The 22,537-nt window shown below is 44.0% G+C and overlaps 1 protein-coding gene across 2 annotated transcripts in view; it reads left to right on the top strand.

Moving 5' to 3' along the window:
• The window catches only part of LOC118376476 (transcription factor MafG-like), a 41,586-nt gene extending 19,332 nt beyond the window's left edge, over positions 1 to 22,254 (top strand). For both annotated transcript variants that reach the window (XM_052519619.1, XM_052519620.1), the window contains exons 2-3: positions 17,345 to 17,417; positions 17,754 to 22,254. In XM_052519619.1, coding sequence (XP_052375579.1) covers positions 17,382 to 17,417; positions 17,754 to 18,209 — 492 coding nt within the window. In that variant the 5' untranslated portion in view covers positions 17,345 to 17,381 and the 3' untranslated portion in view covers positions 18,210 to 22,254. The remainder of the gene's footprint in view (positions 1 to 17,344; positions 17,418 to 17,753) is intronic.
• Positions 22,255 to 22,537: the final 283 nt, after the last annotated feature.

The following is a 22,537-nucleotide window of genomic DNA, read 5'->3' as shown; positions in this document are numbered from 1 at the left end:
ATATCCTCAAGTTCTGTCAGGTTGAATGGGAAGCGTCGCTGCACAGATATTTTCAGGTCTTTCCAGAGATGTTCGATCGGGTTCAAGTCCAGACTCTGGCTGGGCCACTCAAGAACATTCAGTGACTTGTCCCAAAGCCACTCCTGCATTGGAAGGTGGACCTTTGCCCCAGTCTGAGGTCCTGAGCTGAGGTCCAGGTTTTCAGCAAGGATTATCCTGTACTTTGCTCTGTTCATCTTTCCCTTGATCCTGACTAGTTTCAAGTCTCTGCCACTGAAAAACATTCCCACAGTATGATGCTGCCACCACCATGCTTCACCGTAGGGATGGTATTGGATGCACTACCCTCTGGAGAGCCTTGCGGTTGAGGGCGGTGCAGTTGCCGTACCAGGCAGTGGTACAGCCCGACAGGGTGCTCTCGATTGCATCTGTAAAAGTTTGTGTTTTTAAGTGACAAGCCAAATTTCTTCAGCCTCCTGAGGTTGAAGAGGCGCTGTTGCGCCGCCTTCACCACACTATCTGTATAGATGGACCATTTCAGTTTGTCAGTGATGTGTACGTCGAGGAACTTAACCTTTTGTGACTAGGGGGCAGTATTTTCCGTTTTGTAAAAATAACGTTCCCGTAGTAAACAGGATATTTTGTCAGGAAAAGATGCTAGAATATGCATATAATTGACAACTTAGGATAGAAAACACTCTAAAGTTTCCAAAGCTGTAAAAATATTGTCTGTGAGTATAACAGAACTGATGTTGCAGGCGAAAGCCTGAGAAAAATCCAAACAGGAAGGGACTCTTATTTAGAAGGCTCTGCGTTCCTATGCATCCCTATTGAGCAGTGAATGGGCTATCAACCAGATTCCTTTTCTATAGCTTCCCTAATGTGTCTAGTGTCACAATACAGAGTTTCATGCTTTCATTTAGAAAAATGAGCCTGAACGTCAACATTGCGTCAGTGGTCAGCTGAAGTCTCTCAGAGTGTTTGGTGCGTAAAGGACAAAAAAGTCTTTGCATTAGTCTTTGCCGTCATAAAGGCTTTACAAAAAAACCTCAACGTTACAACAGACTCTCTGGCACGCTTATTTATTTAGTGTTTACATTGTTCCAAATGGTTAGACAAATGATATTGTAATCTAACTGCACCTGTTTGGCGCTGGCTCCTCACCTTATTGTTCTTGATCTTCGGTGTTTTCCACAACTCATTACATTTATCCCACAAATCTGACTTCCCCTTTTATCTCCTAAGCAACCAGTAAACATTCCCGTTTCCAGTTTTTGTCACGTCCTCTGCATCCATTTTGCTGTCACGTGTTCGGAGTTAGTTTATAAACACTTTATTGATGTGATTATGATATGCTATAGGTCAGGCCCTATTGGTCACCTGCATGCAATGCATATGTGTGTCACGTAAAAAGAGCAAGGGTTGAGGGAATAGGGAATGTTTTTCGGTAACAGAACTTTTCAGTCAGATGGCTGTAATTATGTTTCAGCTTCAGCAACATGAACATGGTGATAAACACCGTTCTGTAGTGGTGCTGCAGCGTGGAGACGATGGGTGCTAGTCACACGCTGTCATCTTTTCTTTGTTTTAACACAGCGCAGCAAGTCTGAGCACAATCAAATCAATTGCAGTCGGACTCCCTCTAGTCATTTGTGTCTTAATGATTTTAATCAAACAGTGCGCTTAAAGCGTCAGACAAGCTCTGTGCATTTGCTGTTGTTGATCTGACTAAAACACAGAATGTGCCTATATTTGGAACAAAACACGTTTGACAATTTCTACCAATCGATTTGGTTAATAGAACAGACAACTCTCGGTCGACCAATTATATATATATTTATTTCCATGGACAGTTATACACACAACATACTGTATGTACATACAGCTGACTCACTACGTGCGCACACATGTGTTGAGCGACGCGTGCGTATATATATATATATATATATACACACACACACACACACACACAGGGAATGACAGTGATACATTTTCATCAAGGGCGCCATGGTGTAGGCTAGATACTGTGTAGGGTAACCAATAGCTCCTTGAACAAAGCCCCTCACCCAGCTGATGGCGCTCCGCCTCGGCACACCCCTGGAGAGTCCCTGGAACCAGGCCCCACCTACAAAGGGATGACATCGTTAAAGGCATGGGGCTCAACATTTATTTATGGCTGTGTCCCGATTCTCCACCCTTCTCCCAAAGTGTACACTTGTTTTAGCCTAACAATGGTGGAAACTCACTCCTGCCAATGCTTACACCAATCATATGCTTTTATATACATGACGGGGAGTGTGCACACGTCTAGAAAAAGGACAGAGAATTGGGACTCTTTCTCATCAGGTTTATCAACATGGCCGACCCCCTCACACCACTCTCTGTCCTCTGTATGTTTATCAACATGGCCAACCCCCTCACACCACTCTCTGTCCTCTGTAGGTTTATCAACATGGCCGACCCCCTCACACCACTCTCTGTCCTCTGTATGTTTATCAACATGGCCGACCCCCTCACACCACTCTCTGTCCCTGTATGTTTATCAACACACCACACCACTCTCTGTCCTCTGTATGTTTATCAACATGGCCGACCCCCTCACACCACTGTCCTCTGTAGGTTTATCAACATGGCCAACCCCCCACACCACTCGCTGTCCTCTGTAGGTTTATCAACATGGCCGACCCCCTCACACCACTCTCTGTCCTCTGTAGGTTTATCAACATGGCCGACCCCCTCACACCACTCTCTGTCCTCTGTATGTTTATCAACATGGCCGACCCCCTCACACCACTCTCTGTCCTCTGTATGTTTATCAACATGGCCGACCCCCTCACACCACTCTCTGTCCTCTGTAGGTTTATCAACATGGCCGACCCCCTCACACCACTCTCTGTCCTCTGTAGGTTTATCAACATGGCCGACCCCCTCACACCACCCTGTCCTCTCAACACCACTCTCTGTCCTCTGTATGTTTATCAACATGGCCTGTACCCCCAACACACCACTCTCTGTCCTCTGTATGTTTATCAACATGGCCGACCCCCTCACACCACTCTCTGTCCTCTGTATGTTTATCAACATGGCCGACCCCCTCACACCACTCCTGTCCCTCACACACCACTCTCTGTCCTCTGTAGGTTTATCAACATGGCCGACCCCCTCACACCACTCTCTGTCCTCTGTATGTTTATCAACATGGCCGACCCCCTCACACCACTCTCTGTCCTCTGTAGGTTTATCAACATGGCCGACCCCCTCACACCACTCGCTGTCCTCTGTAGGTTTATCAACATGGCCGACCCCCTCACACCACTCTCTGTCCTCTGTATGTTTATCAACATGGCCGACCCCCTTACACCACTCGCTGTCCTCTGTAGGTTTATCAACATGGCCGACCCCCTTACACCACTCGCTGTCCTCTGTAGGTTTATCAACATGGCCGACCCCCTTACACCACTCGCTGTCCTCTGTAGGTTTATCAACATGGCCGACCCCCTACACCACTCGCTGTCCTCTGTATGTTTATCAACATGGCCGACCCCCTCACACCACTCTCTGTCCTCTGTATGTTTATCAACATGGCCGACCCCCTCACACCACTCTCTGTCCTCTGTATGTTTATCAACATGGCCGACCCCCTCACACCCCTCGCTGTCCTCTGTAGGTTTATCAACATGGCCGACCCCCTCACACCACTCTCTGTCCTCTGTATGTTTATCAACATGACTGACCCCCTCACACCACTCGCTGTACTCTATAGGTTTATCAACATGGCCGACCCCCTCACACCACTCGCTGTCCTCTGTAGGTTTATCAACATGGCCGACCCCCTTACACCACTCGCTGTCCTCTGTAGGTTTATCAACATGGCCGACCCCCGAACACCACTCGCTGTCCTCTGTAGGTTTATCAACATGGCCCTAATACATTATCAACATGGCCCTAATCTAATACATTTTAGAAAATATTTGTATTACTTTTTATATAAAATATATATAATATACCCATTAGCAGTAGTGTAAATTAGACGTCGACCGATTGATTTTTCAACACCGTTACCGATTATTGGAGGACCAAAAAAGCTGATTTATTTGTAATAATGACAATTACAACAATACTGAATGAACACTTATTTTAACTTATATAATACATCAATAAAATCAATTTAAGCCTCAAATAAATAATGAAACATGTTCAATTTGGTTTAAATAATGCAAAAACAAAGTGTTGGAGAAGAAAGTAAAAGTGTAATATGTGCTATGTAAGAAAGCCAATGTTTAAGTTCCTTGCTCCGAACATGAACATTTGAAAGCTGGTGGTTCCTTTTAACCTGAGTCTTCAATATTCCCAGGTAAGAAGTTTTAGGTTGTAGTTTATTATAAGAATTATAGGACTATTTCCCTCGATACCATTTGTATTTCATTAACCTTTGACTATTGGATGTTCTTATTGGCACTTTAGTATTGCCAGTGTACCAGTATAGCTTCTGTCCCTCTCCTCGCTCCTCCCTGGGCTCGAACCAGGAACACATCGACAACAGCCACCCTCGAAGCAGCGTTACCCATGCAGAGCAAGGGATACAACCACTCCAAGTCTCAGAGTGAGTGATGTTTGAAACGCTATTAGCGCGCGCTAACTAGCCAGCCATTTCACTTTGCTCACACCAGCCTCATCTCGGGAGTTGATAGGCTTGAAGTCATAAACAGCGCAATGCTTGACGCACAATGAAGAGCTTCTGGCAAAACGCCCGAAAGTGCTGTTTGAATGAATGTTTACGCACCTGCTTCTGCCTACCACCGCTCAGTCAGATACTTAGATACTTGTATGCTTGTATGCTCAGTCAGATTATATGCAACGCAGGACACGCTAGATAATATCTAGTAATATCATCAACCACGTGTAGTTAACTAGTGATTATGATTGATTGTTTTTTACAAGATAAGTTTAATGCTAGCTAGCAACTTACCTTGGCTTACTGCATTCGCGTAACAGGCAGTCTCCTTGTGGAGTGCAATGAGAGAGAGGCATGTCGTTATTGCGTTGGACTAGTTAACTGTAAGGTTGCAAGTTTGGATCTCCCGAAATCTGTCATTCTGCCCCTGAACAAGGCAGTTAACCCACCGTTCCTAGGCCGTCAATGAAAATAAGAATGTGTTCTTAACTGATTTGCTTCGTTAAATAAAGATTAAATAAAGGTGTAAAAAACGTCAGTGTCCAAAAATACAGATTTCCGATAGTTACGAAAACTTGAAATCGGCCCTAATTAATCGGCCATTCAGATTAATTCGGCCGATCTCTAGTGTAAATGGACTATTATGAACAAATGTTTTTCTACCTTAATCTGTGACTCCATCTCCTTCCTCTTTCAACATGCTCCCTTTGCTGCTGTAAAGTTAGCAGGATCTGTAGCTTAGGAAACACAGTGCTCTGGCTATACATTTTTAAAAAATCTGCTTTACAATGATGCTAAAACTATGCGAAAAGCCTGCTGTAATGAACTACCAAATGTCATTCTTGGTGAGTGTGGACATCTAAAGTGAATCCGAGACCCAGTGATGAGTCGTGACTTTGAGATCCATGCTCGGTTAGAGAATGTCAAGTATGTGAGGATGCACTGCAACTGCAGGACCACTGCTTGATAGTTGTTTACTGCGGTAGCGAGGCAAAGGAACACAACATGCTTTCATTTTTGACAAAATGTCACTTTATGCCATTAGATTCACAGATTTATGTAACAAAATATGTAGCTTACGTGATGACGGACATGCAAGGAATTAATGTTTGACTTATGGCAATCATCTCATATTATTTAATCAAAAAAGTCAAGAATGGTCTTACAGTAGATTCGATTAGACAATATATTGGCAAAAAATTTAAGAAGTCAATTCTAGAGCTTGTGTTTTTACTCGGGGGGCGAATTGCGACACAGCAAACTAGCGACTAATATGCTTGATACCACTGTGAAGTCCCAGACATCAGAGCGCAAAATAGAGAAGTTGCAATCTGAACTTCAAGCTAAAAAAAATAGGTAATCTCTACATGACTAGCATATGGATAGCATGACGGACACACAGTCAGTCCTACCCAAGGGTGTGCAGTGTGTGTCCATGCTGCTCTCTGGTGTGAGAGCGGCCCAAGCTACCAAAATAGCTCCTATTGCAGCTAAAGGGACAGGTACAGGTGCTATTCCCAAACAACCCACAAAGTGTGGTTGTGATTCCTGTAGGCGCTGTTGGAACGTGTGCAGGCAGAGGAAATCCTCCTGCACATCTCAGGCAGCCTGCCCGCTCGTAGAGTAGAACCAGCTATTCAGTTAGTTATTGGAACTCCTGTCACAGAAGTGATCATACGATGCAGAGATGATGAGATTTATGGAGGAGCAGACAGTCTTGATTGGTGTTTTGAAGGTTGGACAAGAGGTGTTCCAAATAGCACCCTATTCCCTATATAGTGCACTCCTTTTGAACTGAGCCCTATGGGACCTAGTCAAAAGTAGTGCACTACATGGGGAATAGGGTGCCATTTGGGATATATGCGATGGCTCTGGTCGTGCTAGTTCAACTTCTTTAACTGTCCTAATTGGCTCCTTGGTCGGTCCTTGCTGAGATCAGGGTTTTTATCTTCTTTTCAGTTCCTCCAAATGTGTTGAGAGTGCATTTTTCACAAGGCTGTTTATTCCTCAGTCTCTCTCTCTCGCTCCTCTGCTCAGTGTCTCTGTCTCTCCTCCCCCAATCTCTTTTTCTCCTCCTTTCACTGGGGTTGAGCGGCCACACTCAGCGCTTTCCATTTCCTGTGGGTGTGATGTCTCCTCTACGAGCAACAAGCAATCAGCTCTGGTTTTGTCAGCATTCTTCCAGGGCGATTCATAAAAATGCAGCGTGCGCCTACATAAGACGCTCCGTGTCCCCCATCCGTCCCTCCCCCTCCCCCGCCAGCCCCATCCCTACTCCTGAGCCGTGGCTCTGTCTCCGTTCTCTTGGCCTACACACGAGGTGAAATCGTTTATGGGAGGTAATACATTTGTGTGTGAGGAGGACGTTGGTGCCCGCTGCTCTGTCCTCTGCTGTGAATGTTAGAGGGTGAACCTGTCAGATGCAAGGTTGCTGCCTAGTCCCAGTCCAATCACTTGCTGTCTTTTGTGTGCACCTGCTAGTGGAATTGTGCGTGTGTGTGTGCACGCACATGCGCGCACACTTTTTTTGTGCTACCATGTTAGGTCATTTGGACCAATGGAATTAGAATACTAGATTGGACATGAACCTTATTATGACGGGGTATTAAGGTCAGCCATTTTGGTCAAGGAGTTGGTCAACCATGGGTTGCCAGTGCTGTGATAAGATATTGTGTCAAATTAATTTGAATAATTTTTCTGCACTGTATGCTAGCCGGCCAGTTTTAGTGGAATTATTACATACATTTTTCAAATTCACTGCCATCTTGCAGCTGTGTGACTGAACAATGTGCTGGCCTGTCACCCTGCAGCTGTGTGGCTGAACAATGTGCTGGCCTGTCACCCTGCAGCTGTGTGGCTGAACGAGGTGCTGGCCTGTCACCCTGCAGCTGTGTGGCTGAACGATGTGCTGGCCTGTCACCCTGCAGCTGTGTGGCTGAACGAGGTGCTGGCCTGTCACCCTCCAGCTGTGTGGCTGAACGATGTGCTGGCCTGTCACCCTGCACAGCTGTGTCACGAAATTCTCCTCAACTTGGAAACCTGGCCGACATTAGTTGTCCACTTGTGTTGCCATCAAGGCAATTCTGCTCTGTTCTCTGCTTTTGAACAATGTTACCTGTGCAAAAGGACACAGATTGTAGATGTGGCAGCCTTTCATTTTAAGTCTCATCACTAACCCTACTAGTATAGCCAAGCTACACCAGCTGTAAAGAGAAGGTACCCTGGGCCAGTGAGACTAGGACTGTAGGCTACTTGACTGTCTCTCATCATCCATTAGTCTATCTGTGCATCATATTTAGGGTTGCACATTTTGGGGAATATTCAGAGGTGGAAACTTTCAGTAGAATTGCCTTATGTGTATCCCACAAAAAAGGTTCACCATTGTAAGCTAATTTTTTTTGTTGTTGATGAATTTAAGCAAAATTCCAGGGCTAGCCTACTAGCTAGCGGAGAGAGAGAACACTGTTAGGGGTTAGCCTACTAGCTAGCGGAGAGAGAGAACACTGTTAGGGGTTAGCCTACTAGCTAGCGGAGAGAGAGAGAACACTGTTAGGGGTTAGCCTACTAGCTAGCGGAGAGAGAGAACACTGTTAGGGGTTAGCCTACTAGCTAGCGGAGAGAGAGAACACTGTTAGGGGTTAGCCTACTAGCTAGCGGAGAGAGAGAGAACACTGTTGGGGGTTAGCCTACTAGCTAGCGGAGAGAGAGAACACTGTTAGGGGTTAGCCTACTAGCTAGCGGAGAGAGAGAACACTGTTAGGGGTTAGCCTACTAGCTAGCGGAGAGAGAGAACACTGTTAGGGGTTAGCCTACTAGCTAGCGGAGAGAGAGAACACTGTTAGGGGTTAGCCTACTAGCTAGCGGAGAGAGAGAGAACACTGTTGGGGGTTAGCCTACTAGCAACTGGAGAGAGAGAACACTGTTAGGGGTTAGCCTACTAGCTGGCGGAGAGAGAGAACACTGTTAGGGGTTAGCCTACTAGCTAGCGGAGAGAGAACACTGTTAGGGGTTAGCCTACTAGCTAGCGGAGAGAGAGAAAACTGTTAGGGGTTAGCCTACTAGCTAGCGGAGAGAGAACACTGTTAGGGGTTAGCCTACTAGCTAGCGGAGAGAGAACACTGTTAGGGGTTAGCCTACTAGCTAGCGGAGAGAGAACACTGTTAGGGGTTAGCCTACTAGCTAGCGGAGAGAGAACACTGTTAGGGGTTAGCCTACTAGCTAGTGGAGAGAGAACACTGTTAGGCTATTCTATGCGGGTATTTGAAAGGGAAGCATCAAGAATGCGAGCCACAATGTGACCCTGTGTTCCATTCCTCCACTGCCTGTGTGGTGGTGTCGTATCCAGGTCATTTTTAACAAGTGGCCCGTCTCATCCCGTTTGGCTCAGGTGAGCTGTCGTTTCCACCTGTAGCCCCCCACCCACCCCCCACCCCGTTGTTGCCATGGCAACGTCTTGGCCGCACTTCAGAACGACTACTCATCTCTCTTTCTGGCTTTTTCTGTTTCTCCATCGTCTCTGCTGTGTGTAGTCTACACATCCTTTCACGCTTCGTCTCACATATTTACAGCTATTTGCAAAACTGAGGTGTTAGCCATCACGATTACACATACACACACAGCCAAGCGCTACTCTCACACACCCTGTGTAAATGAGCTTATTGTGTGTGTGTGTGTGTGTGTGTGTGTGTGTGTGTGTGTGTGTGTGTGTGTGTGTGTGTGTGTGTGTGTGTGTGTGTGTGTGTGTGTGTGTGTGTGTGTGTGTGTGTGTGTGTGTGTGTGTGTTCGGCATGCCGTGGTGCTGACACAGCCTTTTCTCTGTGTTGAGTAAAGCAGTTCGTCAAGGGCCACTGCTCTACTCAGTCACAAGTGTGTGTTCTGCTACCCTCTGACACTGTGACAAGGCTCACACTAACTGTGGACCAGCTCAGCTGGAAGGGGTTCCGGGATACTACAGATTAGGGTTGCACATTATGGGGAAAATTCATAGGTGGAAACTTTCCATGGGAATTAACAGAAATATATGCAAATTAATATTAATAGCATTTAAATGATGATTTTTGCATTGGATATATTTACCATATCATATAGAAACAGAAACATTTGACCTTATCATAAGTAGACAATTGCAATTGATTCAGATCCGTTCAATAGAAAAAAACAAAAAAAACAATTTAGTTATGAATTGAACTTTAAATGAGTTGACTCTTCACACAGAAGGATTTCACTGAAAAACAAAAGGGAATATTGAATGATCCCCAATGATCCATCGCATCTCCCAGAAACGTTTTCAACAATCATCTGTAGAATGATAGTTTATAGACTAGACTAAAGCTTTGGTTGTCTTCCTCTCAGGCTTCCATGTCTTCTCCTTGGACCTCCTCAATGTCCACCTCTTGAACATCAGACTGAGGCCTCATCTTCACTGTCACTTTCCAACCTTGTTGAGGATGGCTCGTTGTCATGCTCAAAAAGCCCAAAATCTTCCCGGATGGCCACCAACTTCTCAACCCTTGTATTGGTCAGCCTGTTGTGTGCTCTGGTGTGTGTGTTCCCAGACAAGGACCCGTTTCGCTCTGAGGTGGCTGATGTTGGTGGGATTTGTAGGATGGTGGAGGCAAGAGGGGAAAGAGCCTCAGATCCACAGAGTCTCTTCCACCAGGTGGCTGATGAGATATGTTGGCACGACTGCCATATTGCATCTCCGTCCCAAAGCCCTTGCTTGGAAGTATACTGCCAAGATCCTTGCCCTCATCCAGGCCAAGGTGGCGAGACAATGTAGTGATGACACTAGATCTCGACCGATTAATCGGAATGACCGATTAATTAGGGCTGATTTCAAGTTTTCATAACAACCGGAAATCTGTATTTTTGGACACTGATTTTGCCGTTTTTTTCCCCCTCACCTTTATTTAACTAGGCAAGTCAGTTAAGAACACATTCTTATTTTCAATGACGGCCTAGGAACAGTGGGTTAACTGGGGCAGAACGACAGATTTTTACCATGTCAGCTCGGGGATTCAATCTTGCAACCTTAGTTAACTAGTCCAAAGCTTTTAACCATCTGCCTCTCATTACACTCCACGAGGAGCCTGCCTGTTACGCGAATGCAGTAAGAAGCTAATGTATGTTGCTAGCTAGCATTAAACTTATCTTATAAAAAACAATCAATCAATCATAATCACTAGTTAACTACACATGGTTGATGATATTACTAGTTTATCTAGCGTGTCCTGCGTTGCATATAATCGATGCGGTGCGCATTCGCGAAAAAGGACTGTCGATGCCCCAACGTGTACCTAACCACAAACATCAATGCCTTTCTTAACCTCTCTAGGATAGGGGACAAAAGCCAGGGAAAAAGCCAGGGAAAATGCAGCGTGGCAAATTCAAATCAAATTATATAAAAATCAAACTTTCATTAAATCACACATGTAAGATACTAAATTAAAGCTACACTCGTTGTGAATCCAGCCAACATGTCAGATTTTAAAAAGGCTTTTCGGCAGAAAGCATAAGAAGCTATTGTCTGATGATAGCACAACCGTAAACAAAGAGAGTAGCATATTTCAACCCTGCAGGCGCTACACAAAACGCAGGTTTAAATATAAATCATGCCTTACCTTTGACAAGCTTCTTTTGTTGGCACTCCAATATGTCCCATAAACATCACAATTGGTCCTTTTGTTTGACATTTTATATGGACGGAATTGATCAATTTATTTGGCGCGTTTGATCCAGAAAAAAACAGCTTCCAATTTGCGCAACGTCACTCCAAAATATCTCAAATGTTACCTGTAAACTTGGCCAAAACATTTCAAACTACTTTTGTAATACAACTTCAGGTATTTTTAAATGTTAATAATCAATTAAATTGAAGACGGGTCTATCTGTGTTCAATACAGGAAGACAACAAACCAACGCTACTTTTCAAGTCTTGCGCAACTCTCAACAGTGTTACCCAGTTCCTAGATGGCCTTACTTCTTCATTCCACAAAGGAATAACCTCAACCAAATTCCAAAGACTGGTGACATCCAGTGGAAGTGGTCGGAACAGCAAACAAGTGCCTAAGAAATATCGTTTCCCAATGAGAACTCACTGAACAGACAGACCTCAAAAAAAGAAAAGCTGAATGGTTAGTCCTCTGGGTTTTGCCTGCTACACAAGTTCTGTTATACACAGACATGATTCAAACTTCAGTGTTTTCTATCCAAATCTACTAATAATATGCATATCTTATATTTTTGGCATGAGTAGCAGGAAGTTGAAATTGGGCATGCTATTTATCCAAAAGTGAAAATGCTGCCCCCTATACCTTAAGAAGTTAAAATCAATACACAATTACATTTTTTAAAACCTGCATATTTAGTTAATATTGCCTGCTAACATGAATTTCTTTTAACTAGGTAAATTGTGTCACTTCTCTTGCAACAGAGTCAGGGTATATGCTGCAGTTTGGGCCGCCTGGCTCGTTGCAAACTGTGGGAAGACTATTTCTTCCTAACAAAGACAGCCAAGTGGGGGATGTTTTAACAAAAGCGCATTTGCGAAAAAAGCACAATTATCGTTGCACGACTGTACCTAACCATAAACACCAATGCCTTTCTTAAAATCAATACACAGAAGTATATATTTTTTTACTTGCATATTTAGCTAAAAGAAATCCAGGTTAGCAGGTAATATTAACCAGGTGAAATTGTGTCACTTCTCTTGCGTTCGTTGCACGCAGAGTCAGGGTTTATGCAACAGTTTGGGCCGCCTGGCTCGTTGCGAATTAATTTGCCAGAGTTTTACGTAATTATGACATAACATTGAAGGTTGTACAATGTAACAGGAATATTTAGACTGATGGATGCCACCCGTTAGATAAAATATGGAACGGTTCCGTATTTCAATGAAATAATAAATGTCTTGTTTTCAAAATGATCGTTTTCCAGATTCGACCCTATTAATGACCTAAGGCTCGTATTTCTGTGTGTTATTATGTTATAATTAAGTCTATGATTTGATATTTGATAGAGCAGTCTGACTGAGCGGTGATAGGCAGCAGCAGGCTCGTAAGCATTCATTCAAACAGCACTTTCATGCGTTTTGCCAGCAGCTCTTCGCAATGCTTCAAGCATTGAGCTGTTTATCGCTAATAGCGTTTCAAACGTCACTCGCTCTGAGACTTGGAGTAGTTGTTCCCCTTGCTCTGCAAGGGCCGTGGTTTTTGTGGAGCGATGGGTAACGATGCTTTGAGGGTGGCTGTTGTCGATGTGTTCCTGGTTCGAGCCCAGGTAGGGGCGAGGAGAGGGACGGAAGCTATACTGTTACACTGGCAATACTAAAGTGCCTATAAGAACATCCAATAGTCAAAGGTATATGAAATACAAATGATATAGAGAGAAATAGTCCTATCAATACTATATTAACTACAACCTAAAACCTCTTACCTTGGAATATTGAAGTCTCATGTAAAAGGAGCCACCATATGTTCTCATGTTCTGAGCAAGGAACTTAAATGTTAGCTTTTTTACATTCTTTTTACTTTTACTTTCTTCTCCAACAGTTTGTTTTTTCATTATTTAAACCAAATTGAACATGTTTCATTATTTTTTTTAGGCTAAATAGATGTATTTTTTATTGATGTATTATATTAAGTTAAAATAAGTGTTCATTCAGTATTGTTGTAATTGTCATTATTACAAATAAAACATATTAAAAAATCGTCCGATTTTATTCGGTAGCGGCTTTTTTTGGGGGGTCCTCCAATAATCGGTATCGGCATTTGAAAAATCATAATCGGTCAACCTCTAGATGACACCATAGGCCTTCTGATCTCTGCACCAGACAGGATGCTCGTGCCAGCATACTTGGGGTCCAAAATGTACGCTGCAGCGTGTATGGGCTTCAGGCAGAAGTCTTCACGCTTCTTGATGCATTTCAGATCTGCAGTTTCCTCTGCTTGTAGCAACAGTGAAGTGGGCAGGGCAGTACGGATTTATTCTCTTACATCTGTAAGCAGAGTGAACATCAGACAGGATGGCATTGTCTCCCTCAATCCATGCAATGGCTACAGCTATAGGTTTTGGGCTGCTACCACTCTCTCCGAAAATGCATCATCCAGGAGGTTCCTCTTGATGGGGCTGTCCATATTGGCAGGCTGATATGGCCATTTCTTGGAGAGTCTCCTTTCCCTCCAGGATACTGTAAAACACAATGACAACACCACCCCAACAGGTGTTGCTTGGCAGCTTCAATGTGCTGCTCTTATTCTTCTCACTTTGCTTGGTGAGGTAGATTGCTGATATAACTTGACCCTTCACATACCTAACCATTTCCTTGGCTCTCTTGTAGAGTGTATCCATTGTTTTCAGTGCCATGATGTCCTTGAGGAGCAGATTCAATGCATGAGCAGCACAGCCAATGGGTGTGATGTGAGGGTAGGACTCCTCCACTTTAGACCAAGCAGCCTTCATGTTCGCAGCATTGTCTGTCACCAGTGCAAATTCCTTCTGTGGTCCAAGGTCATTGATGACTGCCTTCAGCTCACCTGCAATGTAGAGACCGGTGTGTCTGTTGTCCCTTGTGTCTGTGCTCTTGTCGAATACTGGTTGAGGGGTGGAGATGATGTAGTTAATTATTCCTTGACCACAAACATTCGACCACCCATGAGAGATGATTGCAATACAGTCTGCTTTCTCTACGATTTGCTTGACCTTCACTTGAACTCTGTTGAACTCTGCATCCAGCAAATGAGTAGATAAAGCATGTCTGGTTGGAGGGGTGTATGCTGGGTGAAGAACATTCAGACATCTCTTCCAATACACATTGCCTGTGTGAACCAGTTGCATACACAGCTCAAGCAAGACATTCATCAGCATTTCTCTGACTACATTCCTCCATTGAGTGAAAAAAAAATAATAATTCCAGGAGGACCATAAGCTATTGCTATCGATAAGGTGCCTAATTCATAATTTTCACCTTGAATAGAAGTAGAGGGACTTTTGTCAGAGGTTGCTTGTTGTGATTGCTGAGTGAACTTAATGCACTTGGCCAGATAATTCTGCATCTGTCACGACATCTCTTCCTGTTCGGGCGGCGCTCGGTGGTCGTCGTCACCGGTCTACTAGCTGCCACCGATCCCTTTTCCCTTTTCTGTTGGTTTTGTCTTATTGGTTACACCTGTTTCTTGTTTAGGTTTTATTTGGGCTATTTAAGCCGGTAAGACCCGCCTGCTCTTTGGGCTTATTTGTCCTCTGTGTATGTTTGTGGTGGTGCGTTTCCCTTTGTTTTTCCTCCGGACGGGTTGGGTCCTGGTTTTGGGCCGGTCTCATATGTGCGCCCGGTATTGGTGTGACCATTTTTCTCTGTGCCGGAATAAAACATTGTTCTCTGCCTTGTGCTTCCTGCGCCTGACTCCGCACCCACTACGCCTAAAGTGCGTTACAGCATATTTGTTGCTTTCTTCACATATGATTTGCAAATGTACTCAGCTTTTCCTTCTACATTAGCTGCAGGGAAATGTCTCCACACATCAGATAGTGCCTGTGGCATTTTCCTGTAAAGATTAGAAAAAAATGAGGGGAAAAACAACTACAATTCCATGTAGATACATAGTTAAGCAGTTCGATAAATGTTTTATCTTACAAAAGGAGTTGTTTAAAATAAAATGTGTATGGAAACAGGTGAATTAACACTCCTCAGCAGGCGCAAGCAAGCTAAAACCCACATGGTAGCAAAAACTAGCTAGCATAAATTGTTCTGTCAGTGACCATTGGGTTCTTGGTCATCTCCCTGACAAAGGCCCATTTAAGAATGGAGGCCACGTTGTTCTTAGGGACCTTCAATGCTGCAGAAATGTTTCGGTACCCTTCTCCAGATCTGTGCCTCGACACAATCCTGTCTCGGAGCTCTACGGACAATTTCTTCGACCTCATTGCTTGGTTTTGGATCTGACATGCACTGTTAACATGGGACCTTATATAGACAGGTGTGTGCTTTTCCAAATCCTGTCCGATCATTTAATCATTTAAATTGACCTGGCCTCAATTTCGAGTATCATAGCAAAGGGTCTGAATACTTACGTAAATAAGGTATTTCTGTTTTTTAATTTAAAAAAAAGTTGCAAACAATTCTAAAAACCTGTTTTCGCTTTGGCATTATGGGGTATTTTGTGTAGATTGAGGATTTTTTTATATTTTGAATCCAGTTTAGAATAAGGCTGTAATGTAACAAAATGTTGAAAAAGTCAAGGAGCCTGAATACTTTCACAATGCATTGTATGTGTGTGTGATGGGATGTATAGACACTGTGGATAGAATATATATTTTATTTGAAGAATACGTAAGTTAGAATAGTATATGTACAGTAATAGTTGAATAGGATGGACTTGACTAGAATACAGTTTCCCTCCCCAGTCATCTTTTATTCATCAGTCACCAAACGGGGATGGACTACCTGAACTTGTCAAATAATAAACGCTTGTCTTTTACATGCGTTTTAAACATTTTCCCCAGACTGAGTTCTTTCTAAAGTGTGTGTGTGTGTGTTAGAGCTGTTAGTCTGAGGTGTCAGGACTGGTACATACAGTAGGGTGTGTGTGTGTGTGTGTGTGTGTGTGTGTGTGTGTGTGTGTGTGTGTGTGTGTGTGTGTGTGTGTGTGTGTGTGTGTGTGTGTGTGTGTGTGTGTGTGTGTGTGTGTGTGTGTGTGTGTGTGTGTGTGTGTGTGTGTGTGTGTGTTAGAGCTGTTTGTCTGAGGTATTAGTCTGAGGTACAGTAAGATGGGGACTTTTTCAGTTGAGGTGTTTCCTGCCTGGTGGCTGCTCGTTGAGGAAGTTCCCCGCTGATGGTTTTGTTTTCTAATAAATCAAAGTGACAGTCGCTACTGCTGTAGTTGTGCCAAACCGTCAAATGCCAACTGTCCTTTAGTTCACAGTTGCACAAATGATTGGCCTGCCTGTTACTGATTGGCCTGCCTGTTACTTTTAGAGGAAGAGCTGAAGTCTCTGCTCCATCTCTGAAAACTAATGGCTCCGTCACATTTCGCCTTTCCTCTATTCTGCACTATCTCCTCCATTCCTTCTCAACCGTATTAGAGAATTTACAAGGTCCCTCAATGACCTTCATTCCTTCTCAACCGTATTAGAGAATTTACAAGGTCCCTCCTCAATGACCTTCATTCCTTCTCAACCGTATTAGAGAATTTACAAGGTCCCTCCTCAATGACCTTCATTGGATTCTGAGTTTGAGGAACAGATCTTTTTGATCACCTTTCCTGTTCTTCTCTATTTGACGTGAAACCTCACTGTTCTTCTCATGTTCTTCTCTATTTGACGTGAAACCTCACTGTTCTTCTCATGTTCTTCTCTATTTGATGTGAAACCTCACTGTTCTTCTCATGTTCTTCTCTATTTGACGTGAAACCTCACTGTTCTTCTCATGTTCTTCTCTATTTGACGTGAAACCTCACTGTTCTTCTCATGTTCTTCTCTATTTGACGTGAAACCTCACTGTTCTTCTCATGTTCTTCTCTATTTGACGTGAAACCTCACTGTTCTTCTCATGTTCTTCTCTATTTGACGTGAAACCTCACTGTTCTTCTCATGTTCTTCTCTATTTGACGTGAAACCTCACTGTTCTTCTCCTCTGGCTATATGGATTCTGATTGAAGTTCTTCTCTTCCACAGACCAACAAGTGGTGTCGTTGGAAGCGGCTCTCGTGGCATGACTACTACAAACAAGGGAAACAAAGCCTTGAAGGTAAACTAACCAAAGAAATACATAGACCCCTCCTACCTTAACCTTTGTCTCTCTTACACTGTCAGTGTGGGGAGAAAAGGTATGTTCTTCTTACCATCTGTACTCTAGTCATACATGTTTGTTTGTCATCACCCCTCTTCCTCCTTCTCTCTCTTTGTCCCTCCTTCCTCCTCCTCCTGACCACATCCCCTCCCTTTCCCCTGCTTTTTGGACCACATTGAAAATAACTGCTGTATAATGCTTTCATGAGTTATCCTCTGGGCTTTGTACTTTTTACTGAAAAATGTTTTACCTCCAAAATGAATCAAATCATCCCCCCCTTCACTTCCCTCTCAGGTGAAGAAGGAGCCAGGGGAGAATGGGACCAGCCTCACGGACGACGAACTGGTGACCATGTCTGTCCGGGAGCTCAACGCTCACCTCCGCGGCCTCACCAAGGACGAAATCCTGCAGCTCAAGCAGCGGCGGCGCACCCTGAAGAACCGTGGCTACGCCGCCAGCTGCCGCGTCAAGCGGGTCACCCAGAAGGAGGAGCTAGAGAAGCAGAAGACGGCGCTGCAACTGGAGGTGGACAAGCTGGCCACAGAGAACGCCACGATGAAGGTGGAGCTGGACTCGCTGCGCTCCAAGTACGAGGCCCTGCAGAGCTTCGCCAGGACTGTGGCGCGCAGCCCGGCCATAGCCTTAACCCCAGGGGGTCGGGGGGTCATGGGGCCCCTGGTCCCTGGGAAGGTGGCCACGGCCACCAGCGTCATCACCATCATCAAGTCCAAGACGGGAGCCAGGTCGTAGTATCGGGGCTGGGCGGCGTGGAGAGTTATCAGACTAATGAAACAACGAGTACTATAGTCAGTGTATCATCATGGAGCACAGGATTAGTTCCCTTGTCTGTCTTTGGGCCAGAACACACAACACAACCCCCCCCAGACCTTTGTACCAGCTAGTAACACTCTTTCAATTGGCCAGCAGCAGAGGCCACACCAACCCTTATCAGACAGCCTTTAGTAGTATAAACCATACTTCCATTCTGCCTTGGCACTGTACAAGCAGAAATACATACACCAGAGGAGGCTGGTGGGAGGAGCTATAGGAGGACGGGCTCATTGTAATGGCTGGAATGGAATAAATGGAACGGTATCAATCAAATGGAAAGCACAGGTTTGACTCTGTTCCATGAATTCCATTCCTTCCATTACAATGAGCCTCCGCTGGACTATACACATCCTTCCTCTATAGTCTATTTTCACATACTGATTCCAAAAGGTTAAAGGTCACGTGAGTCCAGGAAGGTCGTACGACGCAGCCCAATCCATAATTGATGTCACTCCATCTGGTGTTGGAAGTCGAGCTCTCGATGGAGTTGTGTGTTACTGTACATGGTACTAAGTGTTTGAGTGTTTGTTTGTTTCCTACAGGCCCCTCTTTGAGTCTTTTCCGTCCCGACGGGGTTTTGATGTGGAAATGCACTCTTTCATAACTACTAGCCACCAACAGTCTAGCCACACCCGGTTGGCATTATGCTTCACGTTCTTAGCCCTCTCTCTGTATCACAAGTGGAGAAAGAGTGATTGCAGTTAGCAACAAGCCTGGGCCTGTTAGAATGCACTGACTATTAGAAGAGGGAAATGCACTGTATGGTATTGATGTCTTGTGAGCAACCTTCAGTAAGGACTAGTAACTCACCCATCAGACCAGGACATGTGATTTTAGTTGGTCAAAAAAACTAAACAGGAAACTCTGTTAAGTTGAGCATTTATTTAGGTTCAGGTCAACCTGTCACAGAATTTTACCAACAGGAGATGCAATAATACACACATGCACTGAAAAATAGGCAGTTACATAGTTTAATGTAAGTGGAATGAGTCCATCTGATCTGCAAAATAATACGATAGCCTACTTGGTATGGGATGATAATTATTATAATAATAATAGGTGTGATGTTGGAGTTGACAATGCCATTCCAGGATTACAAGATGGTTTCTTTCTCCAGTATCTGAGAAGCAGAATGTTTTTACAAGATCTTGTGATGATTATGCTTTGGGAGGACATTTTTTTTTAAATCCTCAAATCATTTAAAACTCAATTTGTGCTCCATCGAGTAAATAAGTTGGAACTGTTTTGTAAATAAGTAGTTTTTTTGTGCGTATGTAATAACATGTGAACTGGCTGGTCACATATTCCAAAATAATATTCACACAACAAGCTTTACTGTTTAATTGTCAACGTGTGTGTATTCTAGAGGTCGTTGACTTAGAGTTCTTGATTTGTATTGATGCATAGACGAGCATCTGGCGTTGTTTATAGAAACACTGGAAAAGAAAACTTCAAACAAAAAAACCTGTGATATCCTTTTTGCAATTGTACCAAAAGTGGCTTACTATTGAAGGCTGGTAGCTTTTTCTAGTGACTAGGCGCGTACTGTGTGGGGTAGCGCGTGACGTGATGTGTATAAGTGACAGTTGGCAGTGTTGTTCACTGTATAGATGTCATGCTGTGGTATTTTCTATAGGAATCTGTAATAGAGATAATATAGCTGGTGTAAACATCATCTATTGTCTTCATCCATATTGGCATCTGTGATATGTCTTCCACTAGCTGTGATTCACAAATGTTTTTGTCATTGCGACGTTATTACTGTCGATGTTATTACTGTCGACCGAGCAGGCATAGGGGTAAAATAAGGCCCTTGGTTCATTTTGAATCCCAGTTAAGTGGCCCTCCTCCCCTCTCTTTGGTTTCAATTCCAGGGGAACATCACCTCTGATTTAGATTCAACTGTTATTGTCTTATCCATTTACCAAAGGGGACAACTTGCAATTAGCGAAGGGATAATAGCCTCACAATTTACTTTTTCAAAGACTAAGCAAAATCAAAATCTTTGACACTCTCTTACCGTATAGCCAAGCATTGTAAAAGTTCTCCTTGAATAAATAACTTCTTCTCATTCTAACTATGAGAAGGGAGGCTCAGCATGCAGCTTTATACAGGTGACTAATAACAGGTCATCTCCTGACTGTCAGGTTGTGTTCATGGTTTTTGTGAGGGTAAAAATGCACTGATCTCCAGCTTGTTCTGCTCAGGAGAAAACAAGTTTGCCCTAAAAATAAACCATTGCAGCTCTGAGAAGAAGCTGTTAGGGATGGCACTTGTGTTGATAGTCGCTCATTTACAATTTTTCTAAAAGGACTTTTTGTTCAGACACCAAATGAAGATCTGGAAGATCAAGCTGCTGCCAGTAATGCTGCTTACGTGCCAAGTGTCACCACTGTCTTCTGACCCTGTAAGAGGGATTTATCAGTAAGCAGTTTTACCTTTAAAAGGTGATAGTATCTATGTAATGACATGGGATATGTTCGGTATTTCACAACTTCATGTTAGATGGTTCCTTGCCCTGAATATATCTATATGAGCCTGGAGAAACTGTATTCCATGGCTCTAATTTCTTTAAACAGCCAATATAAACTTCATCTAACTTTATCCTCTGCCAGCTAAAAATCATTGGGAGTGATGGGGGCAACTGTTCAAAAAGTGTTGCCAGAACACCTTTTAAGTAATGTAAAAACCAATCATCACAGTTTCTCCTGGCTCATAGACTTGTATCAGGGTAAGGATGCCACGAGCATTAAGTTGTGAATTACTGAACGTAACCTTTTAGAACAGAGCAGCTGAGAGGAAAAGGTTAGGAAGCACAGATCTGAATATGTCCAAATCATCCAGGACCCAGACTGTTAGCCTATAGCTAGAATAGTCCAGGAAGGTGGAAGGAACCCACAGCACTTGAAGTTGTATGGTAGGTAGACCTGAACAGGAGGAACCCACAGCACTTGAAGTTGTATGGTAGGTAGACCTGAACAGGAGGAACCCACAGCACTTGAAGTTGTATGGTAGGTAGACCTGAACAGGAGGAACCCACAGCACTTGAAGTTGTATGGTAGGTAGACCTGAACAGGAGGAACCCACAGCACTTGAAGTTGTATGGTAGGTAGACCTGAACAGGAGGAACCCACAGCACTTGAAGTTGTATGGTAGGTAGACCTGAACAGGAGGAACCCACAGCACTTGAAGTTGTATGGTAGGTAGACCTGAACAGGAGGAACCCACAGCACTTGAAGTTGTATGGTAGGTAGACTTGAACAGGAGAGAATAGGTCTGCACTCCAGTGTGTAATATGCTATTCCCCACACCTCTGAGCTCACATCAGATCAGCGGGCATCTGAAATGGACACTTCCCTGCATTGCCAAAAGCAGTGCACTATATATGGAATAGGGTGCCATCAGACACAGCCCTAGTATATAGTGTATGTACGCTAAAACATCCTCACTATGTCTTCTGAACACACTTAGATATTTCCATTGACTAGAAGATAATCCATGGATATATATGACTCTTGACATTCCCCAGTTTGGGTGTTGTCGTTCTTGTTGCTGTGGCAGTCTTGTGGAGTGAACCTTAATGTGTCTTCACAATGTTAAAAAGGCATCCTGACCTATGACCTTTCTCGCATATGTACAGTGAGCACCATAATTCATTGGACAGTGACATTTTTGTTGTTTGTTATTTTGGTTCTGTACTCCGGCACTTTGAGTTTGAAAGGATACGATGACAATGAGGGTGAAGTGCAGACTGTCAGCTTTAATTTGTGGGCATTTTCATATATATCGGATGAACCGTTTAGAAATTATAGAAGCTTTTGTACATAGTTCCCCCCCATTTTCAGGCATCAAAAAACATTGGACTGTTTAACATGATTTAGAATAAAGTAATCATTGTTAATATTTGGTTGCATATCCTTTGCATGCAATGACTGCTTGAAGACTGCGATGCATCGACATCCCCAGACGCCTGGTGATGCTCTGCCAGGCCTGTAACATCACCAGACGCTGGGTATCTTCCTGGTGATGCTCTGCCAGGCCTGTAACATCACCAGACGCTGGGTATCTTCCCTGGTGATGCTCTGCCAGGCCTGTAACATCCCCAGACGCTGGGTATCTTCCCTGGTGATGCTCTGCCAGGCCTGTAACATCACCAGACGCTGGGTATCTTCCCTGGTGATGCTCTGCCAGGCCTGTAACATCACCAGACGCTGGGTATCTTCCCTGGTGATGCTCTGCCAGGCCTG

This window comes from Oncorhynchus keta, chromosome 5 (assembly GCF_023373465.1).
Source record: "Oncorhynchus keta strain PuntledgeMale-10-30-2019 chromosome 5, Oket_V2, whole genome shotgun sequence".
Classification (NCBI taxonomy): Eukaryota; Metazoa; Chordata; class Actinopteri; order Salmoniformes; family Salmonidae; genus Oncorhynchus; species Oncorhynchus keta.
Note: the sequence above shows the minus strand (reverse complement) of the source record. Positions and strands in the feature narration are given on the sequence as shown.